Source organism: Coregonus lavaretus (assembly GCF_964263955.1).
Source record: "Coregonus lavaretus genome assembly, chromosome: 22".
In the NCBI taxonomy this organism is placed as follows: domain Eukaryota; kingdom Metazoa; phylum Chordata; class Actinopteri; order Salmoniformes; family Salmonidae; genus Coregonus; species Coregonus lavaretus.
In genome coordinates this window covers 4,965,209-4,986,981 of record NC_140009.1, presented here as the reverse complement: position 1 = coordinate 4,986,981, position 21,773 = coordinate 4,965,209, and the positions used below count along the sequence as shown (strand labels likewise).

The window sequence follows — 21,773 nt, the reverse complement described above, 5'->3', positions numbered from 1 at the left end:
TGTATATATAGCCTCCCTACTGTTATTTTATTTTACTTCTGCTCTTTTTTTCTCAATACTTTTTTTGTTGTTGTTTTATTTTTACTTTTTTTGTTAAAAATAAATGCACTGTTGGTTAAGGGCTGTAAGTAAGCATTTCACTGTAATGTCTGCACCTGTTGTATTCGGCGCATGTGACCAATAAAATTTGATTTGATTTGATTTAAATTGAGATATGGATCTGTATTTTTTATTTTTATTTTGTATCTATATTTTATTTATTTGTTTGTTTGTTTAGGCCTTGGAGGTCAATGACCACTTCCCTGTAGAAGTTGACCTGAAGCCTAACCAGCGCTAACTCCTCTGTCGTGTGCTATAGTCTCCTACAGGTCCAATATTACTATGAATTGTGTTTTACTAATCAAGTTATTTAAAATAAGAGTTATAAATTATGTAAGCTTTAAAAAAAAATCATTTTTTATAGTGATTGTTGTTAGAAATGTTATACTGTATTTAACATCATGAGAAAATATGTTATTTCAGTCAGCACAAAGACTAATAAGTTATATTTATTGGATATCTAAATTATGTGATGCAGACTGAAGTCTATTTTGGATTGATCCCTTATAACATTATTACGCAAGAATGGAGACAAGAGCATTGTTTATACATTCACCAGGAAGTTATATGCGGTGAGGCCTAGACAGTTGATGCACCTTGGAGGTAGGGCTGGCGCTTGTGTTCTTCATCTTAGAGTAAAACCACAGCACGGCTGACATGTTGAATCTACGGTGAGTACATCGACATAAAACGTCTTCCTACGTGTGACTTTATTTATGACGAAGCAAATGCTTTTAACAGACTGTGATTCTCTGCCATTTTAATTAACATATTAAATTTGAACTCTTTTGTAGTTCTATTTTTGTCACTAGTGTCACTGCTTGTCGATGTGTTTTGGTCTATTTCTGTATCCCTATTTAGACAGGAAGCTACTTGATGCAATAACAGATGTGAAATTAAACTCACTCTCTTCCTGTCAGAAATCAGAAAAACTGTATAGGAAATGAAATGCTGTCAAACGTTGAATCATTGTCTGCTTGTCTCTTGGTAAACTGAAAAACTAAAAAGGCACAGAAATGTCATTACATGTAGTTTGACTTTACCCATCCTATTGTGCCTAGAGAAGATGGAACAGAACTCTGCTGATTTGTTAACGGATGCATTTTCAGGTAGGCGTTCTGTCGGTTGTAGCTAGGGCACTGCACCTTCACCGACATTTAGTGCAATCATTTCCTGAAAATTCTTGTTTGGGTTTTCTATCTTTGTCATCTCATATGATATTTTTCTGTCTGTGATGTTGTTGTTGTTGCAGACACATCCCTCCCGTCTTTCCCTGAAGGAGAGTTAGACTTTGAGTCTCTCCATTTTGATGAAGCCGTGCCAGACATGTCTCCTGGGACGTTACCAGTGCTGAGAGAGGAAGAGGAAGATGTAGGACAGGAAGAGGAAGAGCCTGGTGGAGAAACTGGAAATGTATCTGACCATATCTCAGTGGAGACATATGATGTGAGAGTGACTGAAGAGGATACACATCATACTGATGAGGAAGAGATGGGTTCAGGAGAAGAGGAGACTCAACATATTGATGAGGAAGAGATGGGTTCAGGAGAAGAGGAGACTCAACATATTGATGAGGAAGAGATAGGTTCAGGAGAAGAGGAGACTCAACATATTGATGAGGAAGAGATAGGTTCAGGAGAAGAGGAGACTCAACATATTGATGAGGAAGAGATAGGTTCAGGAGAAGAGACTCAACATATTGATGAGGAAGAGATAGGTTCAGGAGAAGAGGAGACTCAACATATTGATGAGGAAGAGATAGGTTCAGGAGAAGAGGAGACTCAACATATTGATGAGGAAGAGATAGGTTCAGGAGAAGAGGAGACTCAACATATTGATGAGGAAGAGATAGGTTCAGGAGAAGAGGAGACTCAACATATTGATGAGGAAGAGATAGGTTCAGGAGAAGAGGAGACTCAACATATTGATGAGGAAGAGATAGGTTCAGGAGAAGAGGAGACTCAACATGTTGATGAGGAAGAGATAGGTTCAGGAGAAGAGGAGACTCAACATATTGAGGAAGAGGCAGAGATGATGGACTCAGGAGAAGAGGAGAACACAGGAATAAAGAACATTGGCTCCCCTGGGGATTGGTCTGTGGTTGTTCACTACGATGAAGAAAGCTGGGATGGTGCTCTACAGGACATAGAGAAGATTGTAACCACAGGACAACCTTTTGCCGAACAAGAGAGTGAAAACCATAAAGTCAGAAACGTAGAGCAAGGTGCTTACGAGAACAGTGATGTGAGGTGTTTTGAGGGTGTCACTGAAGATGGCACCATGGAGATCACAGCAGGTATATGTGAAGAAGGAGAGAGACGTACGGCTGAAGAAAACCAAGAGGAATCATCTGATTCAGACCTGGAGATCCTGACTAGCTCCGTCACCAAACAACGGAGAAAAGAGGGAAATAAAGCAGTGAACTCCCAGCAGACTTTTCCTCAGGAGAAGGAAGAGGAAGAAGAGCGAGATGAAGATGGAGCTCCAGAGGTTGTTTCTGATTGTCCTGATCCCGCAGCAAGTGTTGCCGACCTGCATCTTTCAGAAACCATCTCTGACGTCCCCACTTCTACCCTTCACGGTGAGGCCGGACGCGGTAGAGCAGCCGTGACCATCTCCAGAGGTACCGGTAACATGTCATCATCTGACTCTGAGGAAAGTTTTCCCGGAGCGTTATGGACGTCGGAGGCTGAACAAAGAGAGGACAAACGGGAGACTTGGCTTTGGGGTGAGACTGGGCTAGGAACTTTAGAAGAGGAACATCTTTGCGAAGTTCAGCCGGAGCTAGCAGGAAGGTTGAAGAGCCGCATTCACGCCGATATAAGATGGGACACAGGGGGAAATAATGTGGACAGTGGTGGTTTAATTCAAGATTACCAGTATGAAGCGTCTGGAATCACAGAGAGTGGCGAACTTGCAGGTGAAGAGGATGATGAAGAGGATGATGAAGAGGAGAATAGGAGTTGGGAACAAGAGAAAGAGAGAATCAAGGCATTCCACAAGTTTTATTATGATGAAGAAGAAGAAGAAGATGGGGAGAATACAGGGAGGAAGTCTAGAGTTCAGTTCTGCGTGGATCCCCTGCCTCAAGTCATTGAATATACTGACAGGTAAGTTAAATAACAAATATAAAAATACTTACGACACCCGCCAACCAGGAAATGCCTGCTTCTACAGTCGTGGTCAAAAGTTTTGAGAATGACACAAGTATTGGTCTCCACAAAGTTTGCTGCCTCAGTGTTCTTAGATCTTTATGTCAGATGTTACTATGGTACACTGAAGTATAATTACAAGTATTCCATAAGTGTCAAAGGCTTTCATTGACAATGACATTCAGTTTATGCAAAGAGTCAATATTTGCAGTGTTGACCCTTCTTTTTCAAGACCTCTGCAATCCGCCCTGGCATGCTGTCAATTAACTTCTGGGCCACATCCTGACTGATGGCAGCCCATTCTTGTATAAAATGTTTGGAGTTTGTCAGAATTTGTGGGTTTTTGTTTGTCCACCCGCCTCTTGAGGATCGACCACAAGTTCTCAATGGGATTAAGGTCTGGGGAGTTTCCTGGCCATGGACCCAAAATGTTGATGTTTTGTTCCCCAAGCCACTTAGTTATCACATTTGCCTTATGGCAAGGTGCTCCATCATGCTGGAAAAGGCATTGTTCGTCACCAAACTGTTCTTGGATGGTTGGGAGAAGTTGCTCTCGGAGGATGTGTTGGTACCATTCTTTATTCATGGCTGTGTTCTTAGGCAAAATTGTGAGTGAGCCCACTCCCGTGGCTGAGAAGCAACCCCACACATGAATGGTCTCAGGATGCTTTACTGTTGGCATGACACAGGACTGATGGTAGCGCTCACCTTGGCTTCTCCGGACAAGGTGTTTTCCGGATGCCCCAAACAATCGGAAAGGGGATTCATCAGAGAAAATGACTTTACCCCAGTCCTCAGCAGTCCAATCCCTGTACCTTTTGCAGAATATCAGTCTGTCCCTGATGTTTTTCCTGGAGAGAAGTGGCTTCTTTGCTGCCCTTCTTGACACCAGGCCATCCTCCAAAAGTATTCGCATCACTGTGCGTGCAGATGCACTCACACCTGCCTGCTGCCATTCCTGAGCAAGCTCTGCACTGATGGTGCCCCGATCCCGCAGCTGAATCAACTTTAGGAGACGGTCCTGGCGCTTGCTGGACATTCTTGGGCACCCTGACGCCTTCTTCACAACAATTGAACCTCTCTCCTTGAAGTTCTTGATGATCCGATAAATGGTTGATTTAGGTGCAATCTTACTAGCAGCAATATCCTTGCCTGTGAAGCCCTTTTTGTGCAAAGCAATGATGACGGCACGTGTTTCCTTGCAGGTAACCATGGAAGAACAATGATTTCAAGCACCACCCTCCTTTTAAAGCTTCCAGTCTGTTATTCTGACTCAATCAGCATGACAGAGTGATCTCCAGCCTTGTCCTCGTCAACGCTCTCACCTGTGTTAACGAGACAATCACTGACATGATGGCAGCTGGTTATTTTGTGGCAGGGCTGAAATGCAGTGGAAATGTTTTTTGAGGATGAAGTTCATTTTCATGGCAAAGAGGGACTTTGCAATTAATTGCAATTCATCTGATCACTCTTCATGACATTCTGGAGTATATGCAAATTGCCATCATCAACACTGAGGCAGCAAACTTTGTGGAGACCAATACTTGTGTCATTCTCAAAACTTTTGACCACGACTGTACTTCAACAAGACATGTCATATGTACTGTCACTGTCACTGTGGTATAGATGAGGGACATTATTTCCTATATTACTGCCTGTCTTCTACGTTCTCAGCAGCAGTGATGTGGATTTGGTCGACAGCTCATCTGACGGAGACGAGGACCTGGATTCTACAGCAAGGCTTGAAGTGAACACACACACACAAACCCAAACACACACACACTCTCTCTCTCTCTCTCTCTCTCTCTCTCTCTCTGTCTCTCTCTCTCTCTGTCTCTCTCTTTGTCTCTCTCTCTCTCTCTCTCTCTCTCTCTCTCTCTCTCTGTCTCTCTCTCTGTCTCTCTCTCTCTGTCTCTCTCTCTCTCTGTCTCTCTCTTTGTCTCTCTCTCTCTCTCTCTCTCTCTCTCTCTCTCTCTCTCTCTGTCTCTGTCTCTGTCTCTGTCTCTCTCTCTGTCTCTCTTTCCTTCAGCCACCAGCACATGATGATGTTGTGTCTATTTCAGGAGCAGCGTGAGCCTGAGAGACAGAGAATGAGTTTACCCGAGACTCAGGAGAGTCAGGAGCCACAAGGAGAACTACAAGATCTCAGCAAAATGCCTCGGACCCACAGAAAAAGAGACCGGGTAAGTCTTTAACCCACAACTTGCTGTAAAAAAAAGGGCTTAATTGATTGATTGATTCCTCTGACACACTGTGTTTGTGTAGTGTCTGAGGGTGCTGAAGTTCCTAGTGAAGATGACCCTGTTGACAGCGATTGGACTTTTGGCATTCTGGTGGACAAGAGACCAACTGGACTTGGACTGGTGACCAAATTGTATTTCCTAACGGCTGTACTGTATCGTCAATGTGTCTGAATATGATAACAACCTAAAGTAGCAGTAGTTACGTTAAAAATGCTTAGTTGTACGCTATCTCCTTATACTGTAGTTTCTGTCACTTATTTTCACCATGGCATCGTCTGTATCATGTCTTCATCTGTTCTGTGGATAATAAAAAGGGTATATTTATATTCAACTTTAAGCTTCAGTAATTATTAAAATATTTTACATCACAGATACAGAAAACTTTGGATTTTGCACACAAATAGAAATCTTATTGTTTAAATTCTCTGGTACTATGCGAGTGTTGCCAAAGCGCAAGAAATTCAGAGGAAGGCGCTGTCACGGGTGAAATAGAATTTTAAAAGAGGAACCGGAAATAATATATATATATATATATATATATATATATATATATATATACACACACACTACCGTTCAAAGGTTTGGGGTCACTTAGAGATGTCCTTGTTTTCGAAAGAAAAGCAATTTGTTGGTCCATTAAAATAACATCAAATTAATCAGAAATACAGTGTAGACATTGTTAATGTTGTAAATGGCTATTGTAGCTGGAAACGGCTGATTTTTAATGGAATATCTACATAGGCGTACAGAGGCCCATTATCAGCAACCATCAGTCCTGTGTTCCAATGGCACGTTGTGTTTGCTAATCCAAGTTTATCATTTTAAAAGGTTAATCGATCATTAGAAAACCCTTTTGCAATTATGTTAGCACAGCTGAAAACTGTTGTGCTGATTAAAGAAGCAATAAAACTGGCCTTCTTGAGACTAGTTGAGTATCTGGAGCATCAGCAATGGTGGGTTCGATTACAGGCTCAAAATTACCAGAAACAAGAACTTTCTTCTGAAACTCGTCACTCTATTCTTGTTCTGAGAAATGAAGGCTATTCCATGCGAAAAATTGGCAAGAAACTGAAGATCTCGTACAACGCTGTGTACTACTCCCTTCACAGAACAGCGCAAACTGGCTCTAACCAGAATAGAAAGAGGAGTGGGAGGCCCCGGTGCACAACTGAGCAAGAGGACAAATACATTAAAGTGTCTAGTTTGAGAAACAGACGCCTCACAGGTCCTCAACTGGCAGCTTCATTAAATAGTACCCGCAAAACACCAGTCTCAACGTCAACAGTGAAGAGGCGACTGGCCAATAAAAAGAAAAGATGAAGATGGGCAAAAGAACACAGACACTGGACAGAGGAAGATTGGAAAAAAGTGTTATGGACAGACGAATCGAAGTTTGAGGTGTTCGGCTCACAAAGAAGAACATTTGTGAGATGCAGACCAAATGAAAAGATGCTGGAGGAGTGCTTGATGCCATCTGTCAAGCATGGTGGAGGCAATGTGATGGTCTGGGGGTGCTTTGGTGGTGGTAAAGTGGGAGATTTGTACAGGGTAAAAGGGATCTTGAAGAAGGAAGGCTATCACTCCATTTTGCAACGCCATGCATACCCTGTGGACGGCGCTTGATTGGAGCCAATTTCCTCCTTCAACAGGACAATGACCCAAAGCACAGCTCCAAACTATGCAAGAACTATTTAGGGAAGAAGCAGTCAGCTGGTATTCTGTCTATAATGGAGTGGCCAGCACGGTAGTGTATATACAGTATATACACTGCTCAAAAAAATAAAGGGAACACTTAAACAACACAATGTAACTCCAAGTCAATCACACTTCTGTGAAATCAAACTGTCCACTTAGGAAGCAACACTGATTGACAATAAATGTCACATGCTGTTGTGCAAATGGAATAGACAACAGGTGGAAATTATAGGCAATTAGCAAGACACCCCCAATAAAGGACTGGTTTTGCAGGTGGTGACCACAGACCACTTCTCAGTTCCTATGCTTCCTGGCTGATGTTTTGGTCACTTTTGAATGCTGGCGGTGCTTTCACTCTAGTGGTAGCATGAGACGGAGTCTACAACCCACACAAGTGGCTCAGGTAGTGCAGCTCATCCAGGATGGCACATCAATGCGAGCTGTGGCAAGAAGGTTTGCTGTGTCTGTCAGCGTAGTGTCCAGAGCATGGCGGCGCTACCAGGAGACAGGCCAGTACATCAGGAGATGTGGAGGAGGCCGTAGGAGGGCAACAACCCAGCAGCAGGACTGCTACCTCCGCCTTTGTGCAAGGAGGAGCAGGAGGAGCACTGCCAGAGCCCTGCAAAATGACCTCCAGCAGGCCACAAATGTGCATATGTCTGCTCAAACGGTCAGAAACAGGCTCCATGAGGGTGGTATGAGGGCCCGACGTCCACAGGTGGGGGTTGTACTTACAGCCCAACACTGTGCAGGACATTTGGCATTTGCCAGAGAACACCAAGATTGGCAAATTCGCCACTGGCGCCCTGTGCTCTTCACAGATGAAAGCAGGTTCACACTGAGCACGTGACATACGTGACAGAGTCTGGAGACGCCGTGGAGAACGTTCTGCTGCCTGCAACATCCTCCAGCATGACCGGTTTGGCGGTGGGTCAGTCATGGTGTGGGGTGGCATTTCTTTGGGGGGCCGCACAGCCCTCCATGTGCTCGCCAGAGGTAGCCTGACTGCCATTAGGTACCGAGATGAGATCCTCAGACCCCTTGTGAGACCATATGCTGGTGCGGTTGGCCCTAGGTTCCTCCTAATGCAAGACAATGATAGACCTCATGTGGCTGGAGTGTGTCAGCAGTTCCTGCAAGAGGAAGGCATTGATGCTATGGACCGCCCGTTCCCCAGATCTGAATCCAATTGAGCACATCTGCGACATCATGTCTCGCTCCATCCACCAACGCCACGTTGCACCACAGACTGTCCAGGAGTTGGCGGATGCTTTAGTCCAGGTCTGGGAGGAGATCCCTCAGGAGACCATCCGCCACCTCATCAGGAGCATGCCCAGGCGTTGTAGGGAGGTCATACAGGCACGTGGAGGCCACACACACTACTGAGCCTCATTTTGACTTGTTTTAAGGACATTACATCAAAGTTGGATCAGCCTGTAGTGTGGTTTTCCACTTTAATTTTGAGGGTGACTCCAAATCCAGACCTCCATGGGTTGATAAATTAGATTTCCATTGATAATTTTTGTGTGATTTTGTTGTCAGCACATTCAACTATGTAAAGAAAAAAGTATTTAATAAGATTATTTCATTCATTCAGATCTAGGATGTGTTATTTTAGTGTTCCTTTTATTTTTTTGAGCAGTGTATATATATTTATTTATTTTACAAGTAGAAAACTTTATTGAACTATTTACAAATAACATATACAAAATAATACATACCCTATGTGCCTAAATATATTAGTACATCATTAACATCAGGATGCATAACCTTCCACTTCTCTAAAGGGTTCTTTTTCTTGTTATTCTTGCACTTGTTGATTGTTATTTTTTTTTTAATAGCAGGACAGAAATAAAGTATGTCATGCTGTACTCATGTTGAAAAGACAGGTCAAAATGATCTCTTGGCTGGGGGTTAGAAAGGATGCACCCCATAATGTCACAGCAAACAGTATAACTGACATCACTCCTAATATTGGTTTGACCTAACTCACAATGTCAGCGGCTCTGTAAATACATAATGTTGTGAGCATCTTATAGAATCCTGGAGTTGGTATGTTATTATTATTATACTATAAAGCTTTTATCAAATGCTCTCTATCATCTAGAATTACAGGGCAATTTTACTAATTCATTGACTGATTAATTGGGACACAGTTAGAATCATAACTGCATAACTTTTACAGACACTTTTTTCCCCCCAACTTTTCATTTTGTAACAAGTGGTATGTATTGTTGTGATTGTGTTGTGGTGAATTAAGCAATAAGGCCCGAGGGGGCGTGGTAGGCGGTAGAATCAAGGAGAATTGGAGTATTGTTCAAAATAACGGAAAACGGAGCTAAGTAGGGTACAGTGATGAGAATGTCCCGGCAGGTGGCTTAGTGGTTAAGAGCGTAGTGCCAGTAACTGAAAGGTCGCTGGTTCTAATCCCCGAGCCGACAAGGTGAAAAATCTGTCAATGTGCCCTTGAGCAAGGCACTTAACCCTAATTGCTCCTGTCAGTCGCTCTGGATAAGAGCGTCTGCTAAATGACTAAAATGTAAAATAAATGTATCTAGTAGGAGTACGGTTTGTTAATGAGGAGCAGCTGAACAGATTACCAATCTGGAAGAAACTATTTGAGATATCCAAACAGGTGGAGAGAGTGCTGGGTAGAGTGAAGGCTGTGAGGATCATGAGAGGCGTGCTTGTTATTTTTTTGTGCTTCTGCGGATCAGAAGGAACATGCGTTGCGTCTCACACGATTTGATAAATTTGAAGTGTCTCTTTGGAACAGGGCACCCCTCAAGGGGGTTATATCTGGCGTCTCGTGGGAAGTCGATTTTGAAGAGATGGAAAATATTCAAATAAAATCAAATTGTATTTGTCACATACACGTGTTTAGCAGATGTTATTGCGGGTGTAGCGAAATGCTTGTGCTTCTAGCTCCGACAGTGCAGTAATATCTAACAAGTAATATCTAACAATTTCACAACATATACCCAATACACACAAATCTAGTAAGGAATGGAATTTAAGAATATATACATATATGGACAAGCAATGACAGAGCGGCATGGACTAAGATACAGTAGAATATTATAGAACAGAATGCAGTATATACATATGAGATGAGTAGTGCAAGATATGTAAACATTATTAAAGTGACTAGTGTTCCATTTCTTAAAGTTGCCAGTGGTTTCAATAGGCCGCAGCAGCCTCTAATGTGCTAGTGATGGCTATTTAACAGTCTGATGGCCTTGAGATAGAAGCTGTTTTTCATTCTCTCGGTCCCAGCTTTGATGCACCTGTACTGACCTCGCCTTCTGGATGATAGCGGGGTGAACAGGCAGTGGCTCGGGTGGTTGATGTCCTTGATGATCTTTTTGGCCTTCCTGTGACATCATGTGCTGTAGGTGTCTTGGAGGGCGGGTAGTTTGCCCCCGGTAATGCGTTTGGCAGACCGCACCACCCTCTAGAGAGCCCTGTGGTTGCGGGCGGTGCAGTTGCCGTACCAGGCGGTGATACAGCCTGGAGTGATTGATGCACATCGGATGAATCGTGTGGTAAATGGTGAAAAAGTGAAGAGTCTATCTGTTCTTTTGTTTTTTGATATGGAGTCTCTCCCTACTCAAGTGCAGTTGGGTTATATCAACTACAGAATCAGAGCATTTATCCCAAGACCAATGCAGTGTGATCATTGTAAAGCTTTTGGTCATGTTTCAAGTGTTTGCAGAAGGGAGAAGCCGAGATGTCCAAGTTGTGGAAAACATCATATAATGTGTTTTAAAAGTGAGGAAAATGTGACATGTTGCAACTGTGGTGGGAACCATGAAGCTACATCTTTCGATTACCCAACAAGGGTGAAAGAGAATTGTCACGATCGCCAATGAAGTATGACCAAAGCGCAGCGTTGGGAGTGAACATGATGATTTTAATTTTGAAACACACGACAAAACAAAACACGATCCGTGACGTCCTCAGTTACACCGACTGAATAAAGAACAAAAACCCACAACCACAAGGTGAACACAGACATTTAAATATGGCTCCCAATCAGAGATAACGAGCCGACAGCTGACACTCGTTACCTCCGATTGGGAGTCACTGACCAAACATAGAACGCGAACACCTAGACACTACCCACAGTACACCACACACGGAAATCTACACACCCTGACTAAACACAAAAAGTCCTAGAACCAGAGTGTGACAGTACCCCCCCCCAAAGGCACGGACTGCGACCGCGCCTAACTACAAGCAAACAGGGGAGGGCTGGGTGGGCATTCCTCCTCGGCGGCGGCTCCGGGCTTCCTCCCCACTTCCTCTCCAACCCCCCAAAGTACCCCTGGTCCTGCCTAGCCCCGCTGGCCGGAACCGGACTGACGACACGCGCCCCTGGCTTGGTGCGTGGATCCTGGCTGGACGGCTCTGGCGGATCCCGGCTGGACGGCTCTGGCGGATCCCGGCTGGACGGCTCTGGCGGATCCCGGCTGGACGGCTCTGGCGGATCCCGGCTGGACGGCTCTGGCGGATCCCGGCTGGACGGCTCTGGCGGATCCCGGCTGGACGGCTCTGGCGGATCCCGGCTGGACGGCTCTGGCGGATCCCGGCTGGACGGCTCTGGCGGATCCCGGCTGGAAGGCTCTGGCGGATCCCGGCTGGAAGGCTCTGGCGGATCCCGGCTGGACGGCTCTGGCGGATCCTGGCTGGACGGCTCTGGCGGATCCTGGCTGGACGGCTCTGGCGGATCCCGGCTGGAAGGCTCTGGCGGATCCCGGCTGGACGGCTCTGGCGGATCCTGGCTGGACGGCTCTGGCGGATCCTGGCTGGACGGCTCTGGCGGATCCTGGCTGGACGGCTCTGGCTGGACAGGGCTGACGACGCACCCCGTAGGCTCGGTGCGTTGAGCAGGGACAGGCCGGGCTGGGCTGGCGAAACGCACCACAGACTTGGTGCGGGGCGCAGGAACAGGCCGAGCTGGGCTGGCGACGCACCCCGTAGGCTTGGTGCGTTGAGCAGGGACAGACAGAACCGCACTGGGGACACACACCCCTGGCCCTACACGGGGATCAGGAACGGGCCGGACCGGACTGGAAACACCCCCCAGTACCTCTCGCCGTGCCTCCACACTTTCCATCCCCTTCGTAACCAGTGGCCCCCTTAAACTGGCGGCCATATCTGCCAACCTCTTGCACTCCTCCGGGCCGTACACCTTCTGCCCCGACGTCGTGAGCCCCCCCCTAAAAAATTTCTGGGGGTCTCTCCTCTCGGTGGACCAGGCCTCCATAGTCCTCTCCCAACCTTCGCTCTTCTGGCTCCACCACTCGTTATCCAACTGCTGCTTGGTCTCGTTGTGGTGGGTTTTTCTGTCACGATCGCCAATGAAGTATGACCAAAGCGCAGCGTTGGGAGTGAACATGATGATTTTAATTTTGAAACACACGACAAAACAAAACACGATCCGTGACGTCCTCAGTTACACCGACTGAATAAAGAACAAAAACCCACAACCACAAGGTGAACACAGACATTTAAATATGGCTCCCAATCAGAGATAACGAGCCGACAGCTGACACTCGTTACCTCCGATTGGGAGTCACTGACCAAACATAGAACGCGAACACCTAGACACTACCCACAGTACACCACACACGGAAATCTACACACCCTGACTAAACACAAAAAGTCCTAGAACCAGAGTGTGACAAGAATGAGGTGGCCAAAGTCAGGGCTGTCCAGAGCATTTCATATGCAGCAGCTGTTAAAAGGTTGTAGTCCGCCATAAAACCCAGCGAAGAAGAAGAAGAAGAAGAAGAAGAAGAAGAAGAAGAAGAAGAAGAAGAAGAGCTGGGTGGGTGGGTAATACCCAGGCGAAGGAGATGGGACTGTATGGAAGGGAGTTTAGTCCAACGGTAGTTATTCCTGTAAATCCACCATGGCTACTCCCGCCTCCAGTAGTTGATCTAGAAGTGTTGGAAAGACTACAGAAAGATAGGGAGAGTGTTGATCCATCTGATTTGTTTAAGAGATGTCTGGATACTGTGTATCAGGATTTTGTGGCCATTTACACATTTACATTGTTGTCATGACAGGACGTACTGGGTCAGCATTTGTAGTGCAGGAATGTGGGGTGGAAGTCAGGAAACGTATTACAGATCATCTGGCTGTATATACGGCAGAGCTGATGGCCATACTGTTGGCCTTGCAGTGGGTGGAGGAAGTCAAACAAGACAGAGTAGTTATGTGCTCTGATTCATGTGAGTCTCCAGTCCTTTAGCTCACGTAGCAGACAAGACCTGCTTCATGAGGTGCTACAAACTCATGGCAGGATTAAACAGATGGGTATTCAGATAAGACTGACTTGGGTCCCAGCCCATGTGGGGGTGGAGAGGAACGAGGAAGTAGATGAACTGGCTAAACAAGCACTTAGTAGTGGGGATGTTGATGTTGAAGTTTCAATGAGCAAGGAGGAGGCAAAAAGACTGATATATACAGTGATGGTGCAGAGATGGCAGGAGCAGTGGAATAGAGATAATAAGGGAAGGCATTTATTTCAAGTATAACAATATAATATGCCATTTAGCAGACGCTTTTATCCAAAGCGACTTACAGTCATGTGTGCATACATTTTTACGCATGGGTGGTCCCGGGGATCGATCCCACTACCCTGGCGTTACAAGCGCCGTGCTCTACCAATTGAGCTACAGAGGACCAGAGAGGACGGCAGGAAGGGTCAGAAGAGAGGAGGCTATTTTTTACAAGATTAAGGGTGGGACACAGCCATTTGAATAAGACATTAAATGTGATAGGAAAGCGTGATTATTGTCAGGAAACAGAGACCGTGGAGCATGTATTGCTACAGTGTGGGCAGTATCAGAGGGAAGATGAGATCTAGTATGACATTTACATTTTAGTCATTTAGCAGACGCTCTTATCCAGAGCAATTAGGGTTAAGAGCACATCGACAGATTTTTCACCTTGTCGGCTCAGAGATTAGAACCAGCGACCTTTCGGTTACTGGCACAATGCTCTTACCCACTAAGCTACCTGGGAGAAGGGGAAAGAATATATTGAGTAGAACGTCATTAGATATAGTCTCAAATATTTTATATTTTTTAAGAGCAAAGGGGCTGGCAGGTAGGATTTAGTTTCTCCCTGTCTCTAGCCCTCACTCCAGTACAGTAGGTGGTGGTAATGTACCATAACGTTGGATGCCAACCGCCCATAAACCCCACTGAAGAAGAAGAAGAAGAAGAAGAAGAAGAAGGGCGTGGTATAAGGTGAATATACCGGAAACAAAATAGGAATGTTGTGTGGAAGTGTGTGGCGACAGAACGTTGATTTTTGGAAATTAAACTGTAACTGTTAGTCAACACGAGTAATTTTCTGTTTCAATCAGAGTAGCTACAAATATATCGCCGACAATATGACCACAATGAGAATTAAGTCTGATCAAGAAATCAGGGAACTGCTGGATGGGTATGGAATTAAGCACGGGCCTGTCGTTGGTAAGTCATGCTTTGCTTTTTGAATTAGCTAACGTTAGCTAGTTAACGTTAAGTGATAATGCCCGAGAAGCCTGTGTTTGGAGGATATATTGGCACGGGTGTTAGCTAATATATCCAATATATCCTTCAAACACCGGCTTCGAGGGCATTATCACTTTTATACAACGGGTTACCAACATATTCAAATAATGATTGACATTTTCATTAAAAACGTTATTTTGATGAATTTATTCACACTATTTCATCCTTCCACAAGTCCCGAAACAAATCTAGTGTTGATACCCAAGCCGGCTGGTCGTTCTTTCTATTGGTTCGGTTGCCAGAGACGCGACCCAGTCGTTCAGTCTTTTTGTTCTGTATCTATGGACGCGACCCAGTCGTTCAGTCTTTTTGTTCTGTATCTATGGACGCGACCCAGTCGTTCAGTCTTTTTGTTCTGTATCTATGGACGCGACCCAGTCGTTCAGTCTTTTGGTTCTGTATCTATGGACGCGACCCAGTCGTTCAGTCTTTTTGTTCTGTATCTATGGACGCGACCCAGTCGTTCAGTCTTTTGGTTCTGTATCTATGGACGCGACCCAGTCGTTCAGTCTTTTTGTTCTGTATCTATGGACGCGACCCAGTCGTTCAGTCTTTTTGTTCTGTATCTATGGACGCGACCCAGTCGTTCAGTCTTTTGGTTCTGTATCTATGGACGCGACCCAGTCGTTCGTTTTAAATGGTCCATTGCCATACTGGCCTGCAGTCTGTAAGTTAGCCGTAGTTTGCTAGTTCGCAAGTGATAAGAACGTTGCCAGCCAGTATGTCAATGGAACATAATACGGTCACGTCAAAAAGGGCAGCCAGAATAACAACAGTAGCTGCATTTGTTTAAGCTGTTTTCTAGTGACATTTATTTGGAAACATCCATAACAAGGAGCTGATGAGGCGCGATTTCGCCTGGCGTAGAAAATGTGCTCACTGTCAGGACACTGTTGTTCAGAGGAGCTAGCCAACAACACAGCTAACGCAATCACTTCAAACTGAAGCTGGAAAGATTTAAAACTAGCTTACTTTCGTTTTCCCTTTTTTTCAATTTACATTTCTTTGTATATATCCATAAAAATGATGCCAGCTGATTCATGATTTCGACTGGCTGAGAACCGCTGCCTGCCTCTCTCTCGTCCCGACCCGGACTCGTTCATTCGTTACTATGGGGCAGTTGGAGATCGAATTTGAATATTGAAACAATGTTGCAAATGTCGGAGAGACAGAAACTAAGGTTTATACAAATCTCCGCTGATGAAAACTAAATGTTAGTCTAAAAGAAATGAAATAATGTCTAATGCTTTTTATAGTGGAGATCAAGTTTATAATTTCCCTGCCTGGGCTGATGAGACAGTGGATTGCGCAATCAGATGGAACGGAGTAAATAGGCATTTTAACGTCATAGATTTAACCGGTGGTAACTTGTGGAATAGCCACCGGCTGGAATGCGCTTTTAACCAATCAGCATCCAGGATTAGACACCCGTTGTATAACTACATTTTACCCAACCCTAGCCGACTAGACTCAACGATTTACTATGGAGTTGAGCGTTTACTAGTGTGGGCGGACTGGAGCTCCGGCGTCATTTAAAATAAAATAATACGTAGTAAAAAAAAAAAAAAAAAAAAAAAAAACATTTTATGTAATGTCGGAGCTCCAGTCCTCCCATGCTAGTTGCCGCGGAACGCCGTCGTTAATCGTGGAGTTGAGTTTAGTCGTCTAGGCCAGCCTATGTTTTTAACGTTACAACACATGGGCTGGGTAAGATTAGTTTAGCTAACGTTAGCTAGCTCACTTCGCTACAAATTCCTAGTCTACTGAGTAGGCCTGCCTAATAGACTACATTTCTATGACCAGTCTCAAATATACTGATGATATTCTAATAGTCATGTAACTATGGTTTAATTGCGTTACTGAGCCACATCTAACATTTCTGCATTTTGGAGAGTCTACAAGACACCTGTATGAGAAGAAGCTGAAAGAGGCCATGGCCAAAGACAAGGTCACCGTGACTAAACCATCCCCAGACAGAACCTTCTACAGAGAGGAGCGTGAGTTAGACATGCATGATAACACAAGGCTAATTAATACACAGGCAATACATCTAACCATTAGACTGAACTAAAGCGGGAATCAGGAATGTTGGTTTACTTATTTTCTTCATTTCAGGGGAAGAAGTCAGCTACGTTAACTATCGGACACCAGTAAGTATCCAACCATGGGGTTGATTTGATTTGTTCGCAGTTGGCTTCTACAACGTGTCCTTTTGTAGACGGAGAATGTCTTACCATCAATATTCTTCTGTTTCTCATATTTGCAGGTTAGAAGTGAGTGGCCTTCTGGAGATGGGGAACCCTACATGAGGTCAAGACCAGAGTACAGTGACAGGGACTTGGTGGATGAGTATGTTTGTTTACGGATTGCTTTGCATTAGTAAGTGTTGTGATGTTATCCAGTGTTTGTGTGGTCAGTTGATTTAAAGTGGACCAATAAAACGTTTTTTTCTCTCTCTCCTTTGCAGGAAACTCTATTCAAGATCAAGGCCAGAGTACAGCAGCGGAAGACAGTACGTTGATGAGTGAGTCTTGTTTAGACAGATTTCACATTGTTTATGTATAATACATGTTTTCATAGCCTGGTCCTAGATCTGTTGCGGTCTTGCCAAGTCCTATGGTCATTATCATGCCGAAAACAACCATACGAGCTGGCAATGCAGCACAAACAGATCTGAAACCAGGCTGATGTTCAGAGATGTGATTCCTGCTTCTCTGACATTTATCCTCCATTCATATAAACTCAGCAAAAAAAGAAACTTTGTAAAAATCCAAATAACTTCACAGATCTTAATTGTAAAGGGTTTAAACACTGTTTCCCATGCTTGTTCAATGAACCATAAACAATTAATGAACATTCACCTGTGGAACGGTCGTTAAGACACGAACAGCTTACAGACACTAAAGAGGCCTTTCTACTGACTCTGAAAAAAGCCAAAAGAAAGATGCCCAGGGTCCCTGCTCATCTGCGTGAACGTGCCTTAGGCATGCTGCAAGGAGGTATGAGGACTGCAGATGTGGCCAGGGCAATAAATTGCAATGTCCGTACTGTGAGACGCCTAAGACAGCGCTACAGGGAGACAGGACGGACAGCTGATCGTCCTCGCAGTGGCAGACCACGTGTAACAACACCTGTACAGGATCGGTACATCCGAACATCACACCTGCGGGACAGGTACAGGATGGCAACAACAACTGCCCGAGTTACACCAGGAACGCACAATCCCTCCATCAGCGCTCAGACTGTCCACAATAGGCTGAGAGAGGCTGGACTGAGGGCTTGTAGGCCTGGTGTAAGGCAGGTCCTCACCAGACATCACCGGCAACAATGTCGCCTATCAGCACAACCCCACCTTCGCTGGACCAGACAGGACTGGCAAAAAGTGCTCTTCACTGACAGGTCACGGTTTTGTCTCGCCAGGGGTGATGGTCGGATTCGCGTTTATCGTCGAAGGAATGAACGTTACACCGAGGCCTGTACTCTGGAGCGGGATCGATTTTGGAGGTGGAGGGTCCATCATGGTCTGGGGCGGTGTGTCACAGCATCATCGGACTGAGCTTGTTGTCATTGCAGGCAATCTCAACGCTGTGCGTTACAGGGAAGACATCCTCCTCCCTCATGTGGTACCCTTCCTGCAGGCTCATCCTGACATGACCCTCCAGCATGACAATGCCACCAGCCATACTGCTCGTTCTGTGCGTGATTTCCTGCAAGACAGGAATGTCAGTGTTCTGCCATGGCCAGCGAAGAGGCCGGATCTCAATCCCATTGAGCACGTCTGGGACCTGTTGGATCGGAAGGGTGAGGGCTAGGGCCATTCCCCCAAGAAATGTCTGGGAACTTGCAGGTGCTTTAGTGGAAGAGTGGGGTAACATCTCACAGCAAGAACTGGCAAATCTGGTGCGGTCCATGAGGAAGAGATGCACTGCAGTACTTAATGCAGCTGGTGGCCACACCAGATACTGACTGTTACTTTTGATTTTGACCCCCCCATTGTTCAGGGACACATTATTCAATTTGTGTTAGTCACATGTCTGTGGAACTTGTTCAGTTTGTGTCGCAGTTGTTGAATCTTGTTATGTTCATACAAATATTTACACGTTAAGTTTGCTGAAAATAAACGCAGTTGACAGTGAGAGGACGTTTCTTTTTTTTTGCTGAGTTTTGCAGAAAGTATTCCCACCCCTTGACTTTTTACAGCCTGAATTTTAAATGGATTCAATGGAGACGTTGTCACTGGCCTACACACAATACCCCATAATGTCAAAGTGGAATTATGTTTGTAGAAATTTTTACAAATTAATTAAAAATGAAAAGCTGAAATGTCTTAAGTCAATATTTATTCAACCCCTTTGTTATGGCAAGCCTAAATACGTTCAGGAGTAAAAATGTGTTTAACAAGCCACATAAGTTGCATGGACTCACTGTGTGTGCAATAGTGTTTTAACATTATTTTGAATGACTACCTCATCTCTGTACCCCACACATACAATTATCTGTAAGGTCCCTCAGTCGAGCAGTGAATTTCAAACAGATTCAACCACAAAGACCAGGGAGGTTTTCCAATGCCTCGCAAAGAAGGGCATCTAACCTAAATGACAGAGTGAAAAGAAGGAAGCCTGTACAGAATACAAATATTCCAAAACATGCAAACCTGTTTGCAACAAGCCACTGAAGTAAAACTGCAAACAAGGTGCCAAAGAAATTAACTATGTCCTGAATACAAAGTGTTATGTTTGGGGCAAATCCAACTCATCAGAGTACCACTTCATATTTTCAAGCTTGGTGGTGGCTGCATCATGTTATGGGTATGCTTGTCATTGGCAAGGACTAGGGAGTTTTTTAGGATAAAAAGAAACAGAATAGAGCTAAGCACGGGCAAAATCCTAGAGGAAACCCTGGTTCAGTCTGCTTTCCAACAGACACTGGGAGACAAATTCACCTTTCAGCAGGACAATAACCTAAAACACAAGGCCAAATATACACTGGAGTTGCTTTCCAAGATGACATTGAATGTTCCTGAGAGGCCTAGTTACAGTTTTGACATAAAATCGGCTTGAAAATCTATGGCAAGACATAAATGGCGGTCTAGCGATGATCAACTACCAACTTCACAGAGCTTGAAGAATTGTAAAAAGTGTGCAAATGTTTTTACAATCCAGGTGTGCAAAGCTCTTAGACTTACCCAGAAAGCCTCACAGCTGTAATCACTGCCAAATGTGATTCTAACATGTATTGACTCAGGGGTGTGAATACTTACGTAAATTAGATTTCTGTATTTCATTTTCAAAAAAATGTGTGCACTTATTTTTTTATTTTTTTATATCATACTATTCTTGGGTATTGTGTGTAGATGGGTGAGAAAAAGAACCAATTTAATCAATTTTGAATTCAGGCTGTAAAACAACAAAATGTGGAATAAGTCAAGGGATATGAATACTTTCGGAAGGCTCTGTATAAAAACAGACCTATCCCCAAGCTAAGAGCCTGCTTTTCTATGTTGTCCTGATCACATACCTGAATGTAGTCATGTTTGAAGCTAAATCCCCCCCCCCCTGTTTTCAGGCCCCATGTCTACAACACACCGTCATCCTCCTCCTCGTCCTACTCCAAACCAACGCCTGTGGTGAAGCCTGGAGGTGGCGTTGTGAAGGCGGAAAGAAAAGCGAGCTCTGGGAGACTGATCCCTCTCTGGATCCAGTTCCTGGTCTTCCTGATTGTAGCTGGCTTCCTCTACTTCTTATTCACTAGCATGGAGTCCGCAGAGAGTAGCCCCTTTAACAGAATCCAATGATCAAATTTACAGATAAATGTAAATCTGGGACGTGTTCATTAGGCAAGAAACGGAAGTAAACGGTCCAAGATGGGGGAAGTACTATTTGAACTTGTCCTGTAAGAATCAGTCGTTTTCCATTTGAACAATTTTGTTTTTAAATGTTTCACTACGTGTGTCCTAATGAATACGACAAAGTTTTTAAATATTTTACGAATATATTATGGCACATCCCATGCCTGCCATTCTTTTAACTATTTTTGTGTGTTCTTTATATAAGGTGACTGACATTGGGTGCTGGTAACTTTACTATTGGTGAAAGGAAAGCGATTAACGTTTCCTTCCATCCCAACTCCTATGTAGTTACTAGATGGTGATGTATAGTATTGTGTTATCATACAACTACCTTACCAAAATAGGATGCTTCTACTATGGGTAATAGTGATGCCACTTTTTTACTCACAGTACTATCTTGATCATCTTCACAAATGTATAATGCCCACAGTAAATGCATTTACCAAATACTATATATCAATCAGAAATACTACGATTTGGTACTGGCTATTTGGTATGACTTGGTACTGGCTATTTGGTATGACTTGGTACTGGCTATTTGGTATGACTTGGTACTGGCTATTTGGTATGACTTGGTAATGACAATGACATTAAAATTCTAAATGAAGTGCCTTAGCATTTTGAACTGTTAATGATTCTATCCATATACATTTATAGAAATGCAATTGCTGTGGTCGGTGTATTGTCATTTTTAAATGTTTGGTGTGTAATGTGAGTTGTGGTTTTGTTAGATGTTCTGGTGTTACTCCTGACTTCACCATAATACATGCCACTGCTTCCAGCTTTTTATTATTTTTTTATGTTTCTACACCTCCAGTATCATTTGTAATACTCACTTTTTGTACGTTTCCAGACACTGTTTTATCAGAGATCACTTTGGTCACACAGTGTTTATAAAGCATCCTATAAGGCAAACTATTCCTCTATAGCCAATAGGAAAATGGCACACTATTCCTCTATAGCCAATAGGAAAATGGCACACTATTCCTCTATAGCCAATAGGATGCCATTCAGGACATACTCAGTCTACAAGTGAAAATACTTCTCAGCAGGACAGTAACTGTTTTACATAGATATTTCTGACTGTTCAGATATTTTGTATCCAGCCACTGAGTAATTCCTATGATTCTCCAACTTTAAAATAAAATGTTTTTATAATCAAAAA

The 21,773-nt window shown here is 44.1% G+C and overlaps 3 protein-coding genes across 3 annotated transcripts in view; all 3 read left to right on the top strand.

Annotated features, from left to right (window-relative positions):
- The window catches only part of LOC311149472 (uncharacterized protein), a gene marked incomplete at both ends in the record, with an annotated part of 790,865 nt that overhangs the window by 634,904 nt on the left and 134,188 nt on the right, over window positions 1–21,773 (top strand). The gene's annotated exons all lie outside the window — the stretch shown is intronic.
- LOC311149577 (uncharacterized protein) lies at window positions 748–5,823 on the top strand. The gene is made up of 6 exons (XM_084186754.1): window positions 748–770; window positions 1,166–1,208; window positions 1,352–3,209; window positions 4,926–4,998; window positions 5,315–5,434; window positions 5,517–5,823. The coding sequence occupies exons 2-6, from the start codon at window positions 1,166–1,168 to the stop codon at window positions 5,616–5,618; spliced, it is 2,196 nt and encodes a 731-aa protein (XP_084042880.1). The 5' UTR covers window positions 748–770; the 3' UTR covers window positions 5,619–5,823.
- LOC311149824 (uncharacterized protein) lies at window positions 14,450–21,768 on the top strand. Its single transcript, XM_084187052.1, has 6 exons — window positions 14,450–14,679; window positions 16,653–16,757; window positions 16,876–16,910; window positions 17,027–17,109; window positions 17,228–17,284; window positions 20,326–21,768. The coding sequence occupies exons 1-6, from the start codon at window positions 14,598–14,600 to the stop codon at window positions 20,552–20,554; spliced, it is 591 nt and encodes a 196-aa protein (XP_084043178.1). The 5' UTR covers window positions 14,450–14,597; the 3' UTR covers window positions 20,555–21,768.

Excerpts from the sequence above, each read along its gene's own strand:
- LOC311149577 (XM_084186754.1), top strand. The coding sequence starts at position 1,166 with ATGGAACAGAACTCTGCTGATTTGTTAACGGATGCATTTTCAG. Across the intron at positions 3,210-4,925 it reads GTCATTGAATATACTGACAG|CAGCAGTGATGTGGATTTGG; the intron begins GTAAGTTAAATA and ends CTACGTTCTCAG. Across the intron at positions 4,999-5,314 it reads ATTCTACAGCAAGGCTTGAA|GAGCAGCGTGAGCCTGAGAG; the intron begins GTGAACACACAC and ends TGTCTATTTCAG.
- LOC311149824 (XM_084187052.1), top strand. The coding sequence starts at position 14,598 with ATGACCACAATGAGAATTAAGTCTGATCAAGAAATCAGGGAACTGCTG. Across the intron at positions 17,110-17,227 it reads GACAGGGACTTGGTGGATGA|GAAACTCTATTCAAGATCAA; the intron begins GTATGTTTGTTT and ends TCTCCTTTGCAG. Across the intron at positions 17,285-20,325 it reads GGAAGACAGTACGTTGATGA|GCCCCATGTCTACAACACAC; the intron begins GTGAGTCTTGTT and ends CCCTGTTTTCAG.